Below are 18,855 nucleotides of genomic sequence, written 5' to 3' on the forward strand. Positions count from 1 at the left end.
CAGGCCCTGGTAAAATGGAGGGGGCGTGGCCACGTATTTCAAGTGGAACCATCCCAAGACGTTACCATCTTATTTCATGTTTGACCGAGAGCCTGTTTACCTGGTTCTCCAACTTATCCGGTATACTCTACCCCTTTTCCATTGGGACGCCATTGTTCTATTTTTAATATTTTTTAATGATATTTTGTCTAATAAAAACGGTATTATACTATATGCCATTTTTTTCTCAAATTGCATATGCCGGTCCTCCCACTATATGACATGCACCATCCACACTGAGGGAGGATCCTATTTGGAGTGATATACTGTACATCAAGAATTCTATTTTGGAGAAGAGGAGACGCCCATCACCCCAAAGGGGCGTGTGGTAGATATTCTCTGTTTAGCGCTGGTGGTGGGATTCATCCAATTGGAGTCTTCGATACTCACCTTCCTATCCATTTGACCTATAGTTTGTGTCAACCTTTTGACCATGTTGACTTTATGCATGTTGACCTTCGTCATGTGTCCACCGCATCCTCTATACAATGCAGGTGAAAATGGTTTCTCATTTAACCATGAAATTACAAAATTGTGAAATGTATTTTCGTTCTGATGGTAAAAAATAGCCCTGGTCATTAAAGAGTCAATTTAGCTTTTTACTGGGAGAGCAGGGAATACAAGTGTGACTTTTATTTACCAAAATGTATTCCAAAAGCCTTTATTGTGCTTGCTCACTCCCTCTCTTTGGGGGAAATTTACTAAAATGGGAGTTCTATTTCACATGGGATGTTGCTATGGGGAACCAATCAGCATCCACTTATTTATTTAGCACCTTCTAGTAGATAATAGATAATGGGTCAGATGCACTATGCTTCAAAAGTGATAAAATGGAGAGTGATAAACAGCCAGCCAATCAGCTCCTACCTGACATTCCACAGACTGTGTTTGAAAAAAGTCAGGCAGGAGCTGATTGGTTGGTTGTTTATCACTCTCCATTTTATCACTTTGGAATCTTAGTGCATCTTGCCCAGTATCTGATTGGTTGCCTTTATCAAAATCCCATCTGAAATAGAACTCCCAAATGTAAATGTCCCTCTTTGAGTCTTTGTAAAAAATGGTATTTACAGTATAGGGCATAGCAGCTGACTACGAGGAATTCTCGGCGAGGCGGTGGTACCAGGGTTGTGGCATAATAAATCACATCATCAGTGTCCTCTCCACATTGCAAAATACTGCAGCTTTGCACCAGCAGTTACAGCCACGTTAACGTGGTTCCCCTCATCGATATTTGGGAGAGTAACGTATGATCTAGATTTGCCCATCAATTTATTCAACGCAAGGTTCACTTGTTGGAACTAGTAGAAATGTTACATCACATACCAGCAATTTAGGAACCATTCCCTTCATTCATTGTAACGTTTACCTTTTCCTCTCTGCTTTTGTAGTTTTTCATAATAAAAACAAATTAATCTTATCATTATTACTTGAAGTTGGGCCTAATTTAGACCTGATCGCAAAGCACCTTTTTTTTCCTCAAATGGACAAAACACTGCAGGTGGGGCAGATGTAACATGCAGAGAGAGAGAGTTAGATTTGGGGGAGTTATTTTGATTCCATGCTGGGTAAATACTGTCTGCTTTATTCTTACACTGCAATTTATATTTCAGAACACACCCCACCCAAATCGTACTCTCTCTCTGCACATGTTACATCTGCCCCACCTGCAGTGCAGCATGTTTTTTTTTTTCATTTAAGAAAAAGGATGCTTTGCGATCAAGTCTGAATTCTAAAACTCTAATTATGTTAATGATTATTTTACTTGCTGATTTTGCAAACTATACATAACATAATCTAGTGTCCTGAAAAGTAACCTGGATCCAGCGACCCAGGATTCTAACCCGGGTAGCTACCTGGGTTGATCTGGGAAGAATCCAGGCTATAGGGCAGTATGATCCAGGTCATCCGATCTGTGTCACAATTCCAGCAAGGAGAGCTGTTTCCCCTGGGATTTGTAGTCATCTCCTAGCACCAGCAGAAGAATTCTGCGAATGTTACTGACTCTGGAATAACCCAGGTCAGTACCACAGTGTGAAAGGGGTCTGTCATACCAAATCCCAGGTCAGACCCATGACTTTGGTGTAAAATGGGTCTGTCTTATTCCGAACCCCAGGTCAGACCTATGACTTTGGTGTGAAAGGTGTAAAAAAGGCTACAATATAAATTATTTCCTAAAATAATAAATTAATTAAAAATAGTTGTATTACGAATAATTTCAGCTCTTTTTTCCCAATTGCAGCTGTCATTTCAAGAAACCAAGAAGGACCAGGAGAGCTGGGAAAGGCAGTATTCATCCCTAAAGATGATCAAGAGAAAATGAAAGAATTATTCAAAATCAATCAGTTTAACCTTATGGCCAGTGATTTAATCGCTTTAAACAGAAGTTTGCCAGATGTCAGACTGGAAGGGTAAGTTTTGCAGCCTAAAGCTGGCTCAGGCCGCCTGTAAATGTAAAATGCAAAGTACTATGAATTAATCGTCAGTATAAAAGTTTGCAAGAGCAGTGAGTACAGTAGTTGAGATGGTTCTAACTTGTGACACAGGCAGGCACAGGCAGAGGTGCCAACAGTGCCGACTGATTTAAGAGGTAAGATTTCAATTTGGAATGGAAGTTAGACAAGGACGGTTTTAGATGCAGCGGTAGAGAGATGAGTTGGCAGAGGTAGAGGATGAATGGTGTAGGAAGGAGGGAGGTAAAGGAGCACTGATAAATCTGTCCAGCGATATACTGAGAAATGAGAGAGGAAATACAAGAAGGTGATGGTGAATGTAATGCTTAAAAGATGAGAATGAAGATTTTTTTTTAAAGTAACATGGTAGATAAGAGGAAGCCTTGAGAAAGTATGGGAATGATAAATAGCAGTGCACCAACTTCTGGGAACAGAGTATACTGGGTTCTGTAGTTTAACATCAAGAAAGATGTGTTACAATTTCCTGCTCAAAAACACAATAAGGTTTATACGGTAAGTAGAGAATATAAAGGTGCACATTAGCATATATTGCAGCCAGGAATGGGTCTACTGGCAGCAGAAGTGCCTGCTTGCATCTTACAATGGAAGGAGCTGGATGGAGATTGGGCAGTCGGGCATTTCTTATGACTGCGCCGCTGCGCGGCACCCACATAAATATATTAATCGCATTGCAGAACGCACTCTACTCCCTGAGGCTCATTTACATATCTTACCCTATGAGATAGAGTGGGCACTTTAAAGGTGGGGCAGCATGGACAGTGTAATGGTTACTGCCTCACAGCACTGAGGTCATGGGACCGATTCCCACCATGGCTATAACTGTGTGGAGTATGTGTGCAGGGCAGCACGGACGGTGTAATGGTTAGCATTACTGCCTCACAGCACTGAGGTCATGGGATCGATTCCCACCATGGCCCTAACTGTGCGGAGTTTGTATATTCTCCCCATGCCTGCGTGGGTTTCCTCCGGGTACTCCGGTTTCCTCCCACAATCCAAAAATATACTGGTAGGTTAATTGGCTCCAAACAAATTAACCCTAGAATGTCTGTGTGTGCATGTATCTGGTAGGGAATATAGATTGTAAGCTCCACTGGGGCAGGGACTGATGTGAATGTTCAAATATTCTCTCTGTACAGCGCTGCGGAATGTGTATGCGCTATATAAGAAACTATTAATAAATAAATAAAGGTCCCCATGAAAAACTCATGTCGACCTTTTAAATGTCGACCTAGCCATTGTTGACTTAATGCTTGAGTCGACCTTCCAACCCTGCCGACCAGAGCCATGTCTACCTATTTCTTGTGTCAACCTTCTGTGGTCGACCCAATGCATGTTGATCAAATATGTGTCAACTCAATGACCTATATATATATATATATATATATATATATATATATATATATATAATGAAAATATATATAACACCCTGAACCGTTCTTCACTGCCCAGTATCGGATTCAGTATTGAATCCCGGCGGTCGGGATCCCGGCGTTCAGAATCCCGACGCCGGAATCCCGACAGCCGAAATGCCGACAAGGGGGGGACGTGGATCGCCCCCCCTTGCGGGCTCGCTGCGCTCGCCACGCAGCGGGCCCGGTGCCTCGCTACGCTCGGCACACTAATTTATTCTCCCTCCTGGGGTGTCGTGGACACCCCAGGAGGGAGAATGTGTCGGCATTTCGGCGGTCGGGATTCCGGCGTCGGGATTCTGAACGCCGGGATCCCGACCGCCGGGATATTAACTGCATCCCCCCAGTATCCCATACAGTACAGCAGGTCCCCATCCCCATCCATACAGTCACCCTCCACCAACCAATAGTGTATCTACCACAATAAGGGCCTTCTGTCAGGGGCCATCACATGCTTGGGCCCCGCTCATAAGAGCAGATGAGGGCCTCATGCAACAATGGGCCCTTGCCTAAATGTTGTAATGGGGGCTAGTTATGCATACTTAGTTCTTACCCAGCTGATTATAATATATTATTAAATCCCTCATATACAACAGTACTAATGTCAAGTGATATGCAATTATCAATTCATTTCATCAATATAATGATGTGTAATATACTCAGCAATAGCAGTATTACCAGTACATGCGAGCATTAAACCTGATAACATACTGTACTGCCTAAGCTACGGTACTGTATGTAGTAATAATAATAGCCAGTAGTATTATCCCAGTTTGTGCCATCACATTCTCCTCCTCTGCCTGTGCGCTGGTAGTGATGCGGCCAGCACTGGTGGTACAGTATGTGCTGTTCAGCTTATTATTGGTTCCTACCGGCCTAAATACCCCACTATACCTCTTTCCAAATGACATGGGGCACAAAGCCAATAGGATTAGTGCTTGTACCCTGTGGATGTCAAGACAGAGGCTACGCTGCAGGAACAACTGCTGTTGCGGGGTTAATATTAATGTCAGTGAATGCATCCTAATTGTCATAGGGGTACATTTACTAAAGGCCCACATCCACTAGTGCAATATGGCCACTATTCATCCGATTCCGAGCTTCCAGAACGAGGGATTGGATGAAAAGTGGCCATATCACGTCAGTTTCCTAAGACTCCGATCCGAGTCGCATTCTCGTGCTGCTTGGAACATCATTGCTCCCATGAATATTTATCATATTCTGCAGCGATGGCTGGGATCGCATATGTATGCCCAAGAGAGAGTTGGCGGGGTATCGCATGTGATACCTCGCATTAGTGGATGGGGAACCAATCAATTCTGTCTATTATGTTCTAGAAGGTTCTAAATAAATAAGAATTTGATTGGTTGATATGGGCAACATACCCATCTTCAATTGAACTCCTATCTTAGTACGGGTGCCGGATGGGGTCCCGACAGTCAGGATCCCGACAGGCATTTACCCGACGTCGGGATCCTGACTGTCAAAACACCAACAGCCGGGTTCCTAACGGCCACCTGCTATTTTCCCTTGTGGGGGTCCATGACCCCATAGAGGGAGAATAGAATAGGTGGCTTGCGTAGCGAGCCACCGCGCCCACAGCGTGGCGAGCGCAGTCGGGATCCCGATGTCGGGCTAATGACTGTCGGGATCCTGACTGTCGGACACCTGTACCACACCCCTTAGTACATGTACTCCTAATTGTTTGTCTGGAAACATCAGATAAGAACCTCTGTCATAGGTTATGCAGTAGTTTGAGTTCCAACATCATCTTTGTAAGTAGCAAGAAGTATTATTTCTGCTGCTCGGTTTAGTGTCCTTTACGTAACCTTGGCAGTTATATAATGCCAGCAAGGCACAGTGCTACTTTTATCAGACTGAACTCTGCAGTTGGAATGATGTCTCTGATTTCTTTAACTCAAGAGCTGGGTTCTAGTTAGGTTCTTTCACGAAAAGAAAATTGAGGTTGAATCTGAGCTAATGTGGAAAAGTCTCCTCTAGCAAAAGCCGACAAATATATTTCATTTTTAGCTCCCACTTCTTAATGTAATTGCTGCAATTCAGCCTGGGAGGAAGGCAGCGGTAAATATTTATAATTAGGATATACTAATGGATTTCTTAGATTAGTAGGAATTATCAATAGCAAATCATTTATAAAGCATTTTAGCGGATAAGGAAAATGAAAAACATCTAGATATGAAACCATTTCCCTGCAGACCATATGTGCATTGAATACATTAAGAAACTCCAGGCTTTCTTGATCAGAATAATATGGGTGCAAAACAGGATCATAGACGGGTCTGCATCCCGGTTACGGTATAGATGATATGGTTAGGTCAACCGTCAATAGGTTGGACACTAATGGTTGACAGTTACTTGGTCAACACCGAAAAAGGCTCGACATACATCAAAAAATGTCGACGCAAGCTTATGGTCAACATAGGCATGGTTCATAGTCAAAAGGTCGACAGGATTTTTTTATGATTTTTGGTGTCTATGTAATTGTACATTAACATGGACACCTTATATAGTGCCTTTAAATGAAGGAAGCAGAAGCTATGGGTTAAAAAGTGTTACACAACTGACAGTGCTAGAAAGCTTAGTATTAGTGGAACCAGCCACACCAAACCAATGGAAGATGTGCCACAAATCCATATCTAGGACTCGCAAATCGTGCACATTTTTTTTAGATCTTACCTTCATTGTGTCTTCAGTTTGCAGTCTGTGGATAACCAGGGATCAAACCAGGGTTGCCTACTTTTAAAGTCTCCTCTCTGAGAGAAGAGGACTGTCAGCAGCATTTCAGGGGGGCGGGGCCTGATATAGACGTCATCAAGTCCTTCCCCCTATTACTTCAAATCTTGCAATTCGAGGAGGGGGCTGCCTCACCCCACGAAAAGCCGCGAAAGACGGTAAATCAACGCTGCCATGGGAGAGATGCAAGGGGGGGGGGGGGGGGTTATCCAGGCGGGTTGCAATTTTTGGGAGCCTCCCGGTCATTCCGGGAGGGTAGACAACCCTGGACCAAACTGGTAAAAAAATATTTCGATCCGGTGGACGGGGTGCTACTCGAGCCCCAGTCACCCCAGGGCAGCACACAGGTGAAAAACCTATTTATTTTCCACTAATTGCCAAGGATTACTTGTTTTATGCTCATTACCAAGTCATTTTATTGTAAGTGTGCTGGATGTATTACATTTTTTAAAACGTTATTGACCTGCACTATGTTGTATTCTACTTTGTCTCCCCTGTCTATTCAATAGGGGAGAAAGGGAAGGTATGAATAAAAAGGATCTTAATTTACCATCCATTCATTGGTGATCCTATCAAAAGCTGCTTTTGGTTTTGTATAAAAATCATTTTTCAAGGTTTATTTCACATTGGGATATAGTTACCTTTTGAGCGCTGTATCTTCAAATTCACTATCTTTTGCTATTGGTTTCCATTTCTCAGTGGTTTCATGGTGTTTCTGCTGTGTGAATTTGTTTACAGCTGCACATTGCGCATCATATAATTAATATCTTTGTATTTAATGAATATACTAAGAACCTCAATTGTTGATTAATAATGTGGAGTGAGCATCTGCACCATGTGTTTTTCTTCGTATGAATAAATAAGTTAAGACAAGATACAACGAGACACTGCCCTTGTTTTGAGGAAGGATTAAATGTCCATGAGATATTAACTTTAAAAAAAAATGATATTTAATTAATGTATTTAAAACAATAATGACAAAAAATTACTAAATTAATAAAAATGAAGAAATTTAAAAAGTGATAAGTGAAAACACAAATAAGCTTTGATAGTAACCATGGATAATTGGTGTGATATTAGGCAGTCTCTCACGTCGATAGATAATGGTGATGGTATAGTGCAATCCCGTTCCTAAATTGACCACTTGACCTTATATCTTTCCTCTCAAATTGGCACAGTCTCTGTCATTCACTATTCGCAGATCTCGCTGGGGATTGGCTCAAATTGTAGCAATGAGTTACTGGAGTGAAGATTCATTGTCCTGGAGGGAGTTCTAAGGCCTGTGATGGATAATTCAATTGGGGCGATGCAAGAACTTGGGGTCCTGTGGTCTGGTTCAGCTTAAACCCTTATTCAGGCTCTGGTTCCTCCTATTCCCTGACATCACATTAATATAATACTTCTGGCATGCACTTCTCCCTGAAAATGTAAGATTGGCTGATTTATGGGCAATATGTTCCTTATTCTCCCCTAAGCCCATGGCATTTCTCTAGGCAGCTGGTTTTCCCAGGGCTCCATGTTTAAATAAAGTCTGATGCCATGAAATGAAATGTTGGTGTGAGCAGGAGAGCCAATCATGAAGATTGATGCTACTGGGTAATCCTCCCTCTTAGCCCCTCCTCAGAGTTACTTTAAAGTGCATTGCTTCTTATATGGTGGTAGCATAGGAGGTTTCCATAAACTAGACAATTTGAAATGTTAGTTTATGAGAGAGAGAGGACTAACATTCTACAAAGAAATATTAAGATCAAATTCCTGAATATACCCCATCGGCGATGAGCCACATAGTCAGTATTAGATACTAAACAAAAACAAAGAAAGAAGACTTCCTTTGTGGCATATTCTTAAACTGTAGCCAATGAGCTCTTTGAACAATATCGTTAACGATATCTTTAGAGCTCTTGGCGAACGATATAACACATACACAGTGAACAATATAATTCAGTCAAGTCACCTGTCCCCCGCTGCTGGCATGCATCGTTGAAGATACAATTAACATGTCAACATTGTGCTTACAGCATTTGAAATATAACTTTTATTCAGTAATATTATATAATTTTATTTCTTCTTTAAGAGTGCGCCACAAAAGGTAGACATCTTTTTTTTTTGCACTTATGTTGTTATACAGATTTAATGAGTACAGTATTTAATATCTGGAGCCTACCGGTGCCTGCACTGATCCTGTGTCTACAGTATGTCCTCAGGTTCCTCTCTGATGCTGTCTTACGGTACTGTACTTGTGAATTTCTCTCACTTGCTGGGTTTGGCTGCCTGGCTCCAGCCTTGACTTGCCTCTTCATCATTATTTTGTAGTGGTGTGATGTGATTATGCTCCACTGGCTGTAGTATACTTGGCTCTCTAATATTCTATCTCCATCTGCCTCTGTATGTTCAGCTTCAGGACGTCTAAGCTGTGCTTTCACAGTGGGTGCCCACAACAATCGTATATAACAGTTTAAGGTTTACGGTAGAAAATAGTCGACGACTTCCCTGAGATTTACACTTTTGACTCCAACTGTTCGGTTTGCTGAGGGCATTCTGTTGGATAACAAATGAATCACATAATCTTTAGTGTTTCTCAATGGTAATACATCATCCTGCAAAGTGAAAGCAGATTTAAGACTTCAAGGTTAGTCTAGTATGAAATTGACTTTCTTGGCTATTGCGTTCGCCTTCTGCTGATAAGTTATGGAATGCTCAGGAGATGATTATTGCAAGCTTCTGACTTTACAACCTACTAAATAGCAGATGAGTAGAAAACAACACTTTAACTAGAGTTGATTCATCCCTTCCCCAGCATTGTGAGGCTGATACCTGAGCACAGGAGTCTGGTGCTCATTTATACCCCTTTTACACTGCCGCAAAATCCAGGGTTTTTCCCTCCTGGACCTGGGTCAGTGGGTTAACCTGTGTCCCTTTACATGAGACTTCTACCAAGGTCCTGACCAGTGTAGAACACGGGCAGGACCTGGGGTGTGGACAGTGTAAACTGGTATGCCGGGTCATCCAACCCAGCTCCCATTTACAGCAATGGGGAAGCCCAACCTTTAGACCGCAGCGTCCTGCAGTCAACATGGATGTTGGGCGCACACAGCCTCCGCTGCTGTCTGCTGTACTGTGCAGACAGCAGCGGAGGCAGGGAGGAGGGGAATGGATGTCTGTGTGTGGCATCCATCCACCTCTTGGATGGGGGCTGGGGGTGCACGGGGGCTGAGGGCAGCCTGGCAGCTTACCTTGGTGTTAGGCTTAACCACAGCACGGCGGTCTGGGGCCCATAGCAGCAATTGTCATTCCTGGCACTTGGAGATGATGTCATCTCCAAGCGCCGGCCTTGTTTACACTGCGGGTCGACCAAAATCTCTGATCCGACCTGACTTGGAACCAGGTTCCAAAGACCGGGTCGGATTCGGGATTTTGGTGTTAATGGGGTATTACAATCAGCTGCAATAACGTACAAATGCTACAACTTGTTCAATATACAGTAAGTATTAAGCCCCGAACATACACTTGCCAATGGTGGCGGGGAGGGAACAACAGTGGAGAGAGTGGGGTTCATGTTTCAGCTGCAGATTGGCCCTCTTTAATGAGGACCCCCACACCCCCGTTCAAACGCTGCTTGGCTATCCCTGATCCACAGCTGTGCGCACTGTAGCTCCATTGCTTCCTAAGGCAGGAGGCAGGGCCGGAGGTGCAAGCCCGGTGTGCTGCCGGAAGCAGGTGGCTGCTGGGTGCAGGGGACCTCTGACCATCACGGTCATGGTCAGAGGTCCCCTGCACCCAGCAGCCGCCTGCTTCCGGCAGCAACACCGGGCTTGCACCTCCGGCCCTGCCTCCTGCCTTAGGAAGCAATGCCGGGCCCTCACCGACGAACACCCTCTGTCTGCCGCACTGATCGGAATACCTCCCACAACCACCGCTCCCACAGTCCGCACCCCTTCTCCAGGATGCACCATATGAGTATGTGCAGGGTGGCCAGTTTGTGGGGGCCAGCATTTTTTTCATTAGGGAGGCCAATCCAGGATTCCCAGGAATCCCCGGATTGAGCATTTTTCTATCTCGATATCCGGGATTGAACAAAATGCCCCAGGATTATATGAATCCTAAATGCTAAAGTATAAAATACCACCTGTTTTTTTAAAACAAAATGTAAACATCTCATGTCGACCTTTTGACTATTGACCTTCGACCTAATACTTGTGTTGGCGACCATGGAGTGATTTTTAAAGCGCTCGCAGATCTAAGATACTGTCTTGAGGTCTTAGATGTGCGTACGCTGACATCAGCTGCTATAGAAATGTACTGTACATCCGCTATACTACAGAAAAGTACTGTACATCTGCCACACTACAGAAGAGTACTGTACATTCGCTACACCACAGAAAAGTATTGTACATCTGTGGCACCCCAGCCTGTGCCATTGTCCCACAGCGGGGACAGGGTTAAAAAAGTTACTAAGCAGCCCAGTACCTGTTTGCACAAAACCCGGCAGCAGGAGCTCAGGGGTTAATCCCCAGATCAGTGAGGGTGCCAGGAAACGTCCCCAGGCTGATTGACAGCACTGGACGATGTATGGGAGCAGAGGGGAAGTGAGGCGTGACAGTGGAGGAAGAGGTCAGGGGGTCGCAGCACGAGGGAGATAAGGAAGACTGAGCGTGCAGGCTGAGGGAGGACAGCGTGGAGGAAGACGCTGAGCAGCCCTGAGACCCAGAGATCAGCAGCGTCAGCTGGACAGATGAAGGAGCTGGGCAGAAGCTGGCCGAAGAAGAGATCCAGCAGTAGCCAGCCATACGGAGTCAAGGCAGCAGCAGTAAGACGCTGTGGAGTGTAAGGCAGCGGGGAGAGGCACAGCAAGGAGCCCAGCTGAGCAGGAGTGCGCAGCTGAGTGCGGCAACGCTGCGGCAGCAGCGCCCACACTAGCAGCCTTCCTGCAAGAAGAGGACCGGACGACGGGGGACCCTATCGCGACGGGCAGGAGCCCGCATCTTGCTGCTGACACCAGGTACCACACGTGCCAGTTGCCCCAGGATTGCCTCAAAGGGCCCACTCCCCTCCACCAACTCCGTACACTCCCAATGGGCACCCACCCTGCTCGCCACCCAGAACGCCTCTAGCCCCTACTGGCTAGGGAACCTTTTGATATATGCCATTCCCCAGCACCCCACTAGGAAAACACTTGCAGCACCATGGGGACATTAATCCCATTTGAACAGGGACACCGTGGTTGTCTGTCACTGCCATAGTCTAACTAAAGGAACGCTGCCACCTGGTGGCTAAAGTGCAAGTGGCAAGAAGTATTTGTTTAACCTACCAGAAGGAACCATTATTCACCTTTCTTTTCCAAGGACAGTATTCCGGACTTCTCCCTAGGGAGGTATTCATAAGATATATGTACTGTCACGTTGTATGTTCTGTACTAGAGTGTCTTATAGGTACATTTTCTGTGTCGGATTGTTAGCAGGGGTAATGTCGGTAGTAGAGTATTGCTACTCATGTTGATAGGAACACCCGTAGGCGGTGTATAGCCAGCATTGCATAGATCAACTGTTTATGTCGTTTACAGTCATGTAATGTTAGGGTGATCGTGTATTCATCCATTTCCCTCACTAAATAAATTTTAAGTATTTGTATCCGCTGAACGCCTTGCTTGAGTTCCTGGGGTAACGTGCTCTCCGCAGTCGACACGACGAAGAACCAGTGAGGAACCAAGAGTATCCAGCGACTCACGGTAAAACATACACCCCCACCGGCGGCGTATCACACTTGGCGTCAGACCGAACAGGATACGAGTCGGCTGAGAGAACAACCAAGCAGGGAAGATGGAGCAACCAGCTGCGCCAGCACAAGGTGGAGAGATACCAGCACCCTGGGGTGAACAACAAGGACAAGCCGCCACTGCACCAACCACCCAAATCACGCTACCTTACTACTTCGGGGCGTCATGGTTACCCAGCTACAGCGGAGACAAGAAGAAGGCGCCAGGAACCACGTTCGAAGAGTTCAAGAGAGGAATAGAGGCAGCATGCCTATTGTACACCATACAAGAACACCAGAAGATTCAGATCCTGATAGGACAACTGACAGGATCTGCTCTCCGCGAGGTGATGTCATGGGCACCCGAACACAAGACGACGGTAGCACAAATACTGAAGAAGCTATCCGCCACCTTCGAGACGCGAAGCCTCCCAGAATTAAAATTGAAATTATACGGAAGGAAGCAACGAGCGGGCGAGACATTGCGAGATTACGCCCTCAGTCTAATAGAATTGAGTAAGGCAATACAAGCCATCGACCCGGAAGAATTGAGGAATGCAGACGAGACACTAATAGCTCAGCTGATCGAAGGGGCCGAGCGAGAGAGCATAAGGGCGCAACTGAGGCTGTTGCGAAGGCAGATGGCGGGTGCGACCTTCGCTGACTTCAAGGACGCGGCCATCGTGGTGGTCGGGACACAGGATGAAGCAGAAGAGGAGTACCCTGAATTACGAGGGGTTCGCGAACAGCCGTACTCACGGAGAGCCTTCTCTATCAGCCATGATGGGGCAAAGGAGGACAGAGACACAGCCATACGGGCCACACAGAACCTACCGGACGACCAGTTCAAGGTTCTACAAAAGCAAATTGAGAACCTCACTGTCAGCATGGCGGATATGCAGAGGGAAATACGCCAGCGACCCAGAACACCGGGAGTAGACCCAGACACGGAGGAATGGTGGGCCCAGTACGTGGGACAATGCCCGAGGATCAAAGTGCTGATCAATGGGATAGAGACGGTGGCCATGATGGACACCGGGTCGCAAGTATCTATGATACAGTTACCCACCCTCCAAAAATATTGGGGGAAAGAAGTTCCATTCAGACCGCCCCCCACGCAGGTGAAAGTAGTCGCTGCCAATGGCCGAGAGGTCACCTGCAACGGGTACTGGGAAGCTGACCTGAAGATCGGACAAACGCACTTACCCAAACAGGGGTATTTGGTGATCACCTGTGGGGAAGGAAAGGTTTCCCCCATCATCCTGGGCATGAACATCCTAAAGCATTGCCCCGAAGAGCTGATCGCGGCACTAAAGCAAGAACAGGTTAACCCGGATCAGGCTGAGGAGGTAACACTGCAACACATCATCTGCGTCCAGAGGAGTCAGGTGGTGAAGGAAGTGCTGGCCACACGGGCACAAGGAACTGTCGAATGGTTTAATGTCCGAAGAGGATATGGCTTCATTAAACGGAATGACACGAAAGACGATGTTTTCGTCCATCGAACGGCCATAAGAAGAAACCACACGCAGAAGTTCCTGCACAGTGTCGAAGGTGGCGAGACAGTGGAATTCGATGTGGTAGTAGGAGAAAAGGGTGCTAAAGCAGTGGACGTGACGGGTCCAGGCGGGGTACCAGTAAAAGGAAGCCGGTTTGATTCCGTCAGGCGTCGTTCCCGCAGGCGTTTTTACCGGTGTCGAAGTGGGCGCTGCCACGCCAACGCCGTTGCCCTCTTCCACTTGCCGCTACACCCGGAAGGAGAGGTGGAGGATAGCAGGGAGCAAAGCGAGATGCCAACATTCACCAGCCCAGTAACGTCCCGCTGGAAATCATGCGCAGCCTGGGTGCCAGAGTACCAGTCCAAATTGGCTGACGAAAGAGCCTTGGCAAACCAGAAATTAGGGCAGAGTGGGGACCACCAGAAGGCCAACTATGAACAGATCGCCCCAGCTGCACGCATACCTGCTGAAACCCCAGTGTTCAAAAGGAACCATCGCCCAAGGCGCAAGCTCGATGGGAAGTGGGAAGCAGACCCCTACGTTGTAGAAGAACCATGGGATACAGTAGCAGCCTACCGCATCACCCAGCACGTTGGCACCCACCCCCAATGGGTCCATCAACGTCGTGGCAAGCCGTATCCGAGTCAAACTCCAGTAGAGTCCAGGTCAAGTAGTGAAGAGACCCCCGACCAGGAAGGTCCCGTCACAAGGTGGTCCCAAGACCCGTCTGAACCGATGCCGAATGTTGGATGGTCGGTGCCGTTTCCTCCGGATGCACCGCAGCAGACCAGTCCGAGGATCGAAGAACCTGCTCCGGAACCCATTGAGATTGCACCCCCTGGGACTGGAGCGAGGTGTTCAGTCAGGAGCACGAGAGGCATGTTGCCTCTGCGGTACAGGCAGTAGGTCCTCAACTCATAATGTCTTGCTTAAATGTTGTGTACTGTGTATATTGCATTACGAATTGTAATTGTGTGATTTTATATGTGTGGGCCCCTTCCAGGAGGGACAGTGGACACATCGCCCTGATCAATGCCGAGGACGGGCATTGTTTAAGTGGGAGGATATGTGGCACCCCAGCCTGTGCCATTGTCCCACAGCGGGGACAGGGTTAAAAAAGTTACTAAGCAGCCCAGTACCTGTTTGCACAAAACCCGGCAGCAGGAGCTCAGGGGTTAATCCCCAGATCAGTGAGGGTGCCAGGAAACGTCCCCAGGCTGATTGACAGCACTGGACGATGTATGGGAGCAGAGGGGAAGTGAGGCGTGACAGTGGAGGAAGAGGTCAGGGGGTCGCAGCACGAGGGAGATAAGGAAGACTGAGCGTGCAGGCTGAGGGAGGACAGCGTGGAGGAAGACGCTGAGCAGCCCTGAGACCCAGAGATCAGCAGCGTCAGCTGGACAGATGAAGGAGCTGGGCAGAAGCTGGCCGAAGAAGAGATCCAGCAGTAGCCAGCCATACGGAGTCAAGGCAGCAGCAGTAAGACGCTGTGGAGTGTAAGGCAGCGGGGAGAGGCACAGCAAGGAGCCCAGCTGAGCAGGAGTGCGCAGCTGAGTGCGGCAACGCTGCGGCAGCAGCGCCCACACTAGCAGCCTTCCTGCAAGAAGAGGACCGGACGACGGGGGACCCTATCGCGACGGGCAGGAGCCCGCATCTTGCTGCTGACACCAGGTACCACACGTGCCAGTTGCCCCAGGATTGCCTCAAAGGGCCCACTCCCCTCCACCAACTCCGTACACTCCCAATGGGCACCCACCCTGCTCGCCACCCAGAACGCCTCTAGCCCCTACTGGCTAGGGAACCTTTTGATATATGCCATTCCCCAGCACCCCACTAGGAAAACACTTGCAGCACCATGGGGACATTAATCCCATTTGAACAGGGACACCGTGGTTGTCTGTCACTGCCATAGTCTAACTAAAGGAACGCTGCCACCTGGTGGCTAAAGTGCAAGTGGCAAGAAGTATTTGTTTAACCTACCAGAAGGAACCATTATTCACCTTTCTTTTCCAAGGACAGTATTCCGGACTTCTCCCTAGGGAGGTATTCATAAGATATATGTACTGTCACGTTGTATGTTCTGTACTAGAGTGTCTTATAGGTACATTTTCTGTGTCGGATTGTTAGCAGGGGTAATGTCGGTAGTAGAGTATTGCTACTCATGTTGATAGGAACACCCGTAGGCGGTGTATAGCCAGCATTGCATAGATCAACTGTTTATGTCGTTTACAGTCATGTAATGTTAGGGTGATCGTGTATTCATCCATTTCCCTCACTAAATAAATTTTAAGTATTTGTATCCGCTGAACGCCTTGCTTGAGTTCCTGGGGTAACGTGCTCTCCGCAGTCGACACGACGAAGAACCAGTGAGGAACCAAGAGTATCCAGCGACTCACGGTAAAACATACACCCCCACCGGCGGCGTATCACACATCCACGACACTGCAGAAATGTACTGTACATACGCTACACTACAGAAGTATACTGTACATCCGCTACACTATAGAAAAGTACTGTACATCTGCTACATTACAGAAAAGTACTTTTCATCCACTACACTACAGAAAAGTACTGTACAGTATATCCATTACAATACAGAAAGTACTGTACACTACAGAATAGTACTGTACATCCAGTGCACTACAGAAAGTACTATACACTACAGAAAAACACTGAACATCTGCTACACTACAGAAAATACTGTACACTACAGAAAGTACTGTACATTAATACCCCAATAGTACTGCGGAGACCCATCGCTATTTTGGAATGCAGGGACAGCACTTATGAGATAGCTCTGTCCCTGCATTCCAACATCGATATATTTGTGCAATGTAGTCAATTATTGCATTGAGAGTTGGGAGCGATGCTATCACAGAACATCTGCATTATGCAGATGTTGATAAATTGGCCACTTTATAAGATGACTAGCAAGTTATATAATGAACCTCTCTCTGTGACATGAAACAAGAATTTCTTGTAAAAATAAATAAATATATATAGTATGCTGATCAGTTTTATCTTTATGGATTCCTCATAATGGGTGCATTATTTTGCATGTGCTAGATCCCGACAATCAAGGGCGTAACTACCTTTGGTGCAGGGGGTGCAGCTGCTATGGGGCCCAGAGCTGAGAGGGGCCCACTTTGCCTGTCAAAGTATCATGTGCTGTATCTAGTTATGCCACTGCCGACAATGATTGCAAGTATAGCTGAATTCTTGAACAACTGTGAATAAAATCTAATAGGACATCTCTCCCATTAGGGCAGATGTTTTAAGCCTTAACAAGAGATAAATTCAAGTGTGATAAGGAGAGAAAAACGTCCAGCCAATCAGCTCCTTACTGACTTTTTTCAAACACATCCTGTAACATAGCAGTTGGCAGGTGATTGGCTGGACGTTTATCTCTCCTTATCACACTTGCATGTATCTCTTGTTAAGGCTAAATACATCTGCCCCAATAAGAGCTGTACATTGCAATTTAAAGAGTTCTTATTTTATGACCAGTGAGTCTTTCTGTGCATGAGCGGCCATTGGCCAGCACATGTCCCAGCCACAGGGGCCAAAGGGGTAAATTCACTGATATGGTAGTTGTCTTGAAGATGGGATGTAGCCCATAGAATCCAATCAGATGCAATATTTTATCTTTTAGATGGTGCTAAATAACTATTTATTATTTCTTTACAGTTTTTTATATAGTGCAGCATATTCTGTTGCTCTTTACAATTGAAACCAGTAATAAAACAAACTGGGTAGTAACCAGAGCCGGTGCTAGGGTGTCCGGCACCCTCCTGCAAAATCTATATTTGCGCCCTCCCTCTCCTAAAGGGCCCTGAAGAAGAAGCTGATCTGCGAATCGCGTGCCGGCTAGCGGTGCGCAGGCAGATTCAGCACTCTCATCACTCATATTATTTTTCATAACGATGTAATTTTGATTATGTGTTCACGAGTGGACCCAAGCATACAGCCCTTGTAAGGGTAGTTGGCTTAGTACGTTGTGGTGTTATCCCTTGAAATATGAAAGTACTGCGTCCGGACGGCACCATGCTAACTATTGAAGCATAGGTCACTGTCGGGCGGCCGGTGGCTCTAACAGCTGATTACGTATCCCCACGTGCAGGCTCGCAGTGGGTGACTCCTCACTACCATCATTGTGTGTTCAGACTGACTGAGATCATTTACCCCCTCTGTGGGAACCTAATATAAGGAATTAATCATTATTACTCGGTCAGCCTTGGACTCAGGTATGAGGGGCTCATAGAGCGCATATACCCTTTCCGGCACCTGTGTTATATCTTTAACACAAGGCAGTTACAATAGGGTGATCAGTGAAACACCACACATCACTCCCTAATAAAGATACAGCCCAGTTGACACATACTGTACATTAACTGGGAAACCAGTAGTGAAATAGAGAGTGCCATTTGCCTGCCACCTTTTTTTTATTACAGGTATGTGTATTTTCCTACTATAACTACTGTCTGTGCTTGTTTATTTTATATTTCGAAGTTGTTATCATTGTGATTAATAAAGGTTAATTTTTACGCTATTCATTAGGTGCAACCAAAGAAGAGGACATTCTTTCTCTTGTGATTTCTCTAGTGCACATTCTCATGTCCTAGGGTTGCACAACCCTTTCCCCTTTTTGATATTTGATGGTATTAATATAAGTGTGACTGACACCCTCCCCTTCTTTCTGGTAACTACTCTTGGCTGGTGGGAATATAATTAGTTCTGTTTTGTTGAGTTTGAGGTAGCAAGACGACATCCAAGATGAAATGGCAGAAAGGCATTCAGAGACATGGAGCAATACCATACAGATGGTGACAATTCAGGGGAGGATATATAGATTTGAGTATCATCAGCGTACAGATGAGAACCAAAAAAGGGCTGTGTTCTGAAGACCTAGGGATTGAAGTGTTTGTATTTGAA

The 18,855-nt window shown here is 46.1% G+C and overlaps 1 protein-coding gene across 5 annotated transcripts in view; it reads left to right on the forward strand.

The window, feature by feature from the left end:
* GALNT13 (polypeptide N-acetylgalactosaminyltransferase 13) overlaps window positions 1-18,855 on the forward strand; it is a 291,999-nt gene that overhangs the window by 134,601 nt on the left and 138,543 nt on the right. For all 5 annotated transcript variants that reach the window (XM_083154067.1, XM_083154068.1, XM_083154069.1 and 2 more), the window contains exon 2: window positions 2,279-2,447. In XM_083154067.1, the coding sequence (XP_083010193.1) occupies window positions 2,279-2,447 (169 nt within the window). The remainder of the gene's footprint in view (window positions 1-2,278; window positions 2,448-18,855) is intronic.

This window comes from Crinia signifera, chromosome 7 (genome assembly GCF_055691185.1).
Source record: "Crinia signifera chromosome 7, ASM5569118v1, whole genome shotgun sequence".
Lineage (NCBI taxonomy): Eukaryota > Metazoa > Chordata > Amphibia > Anura > Myobatrachidae > Crinia > Crinia signifera.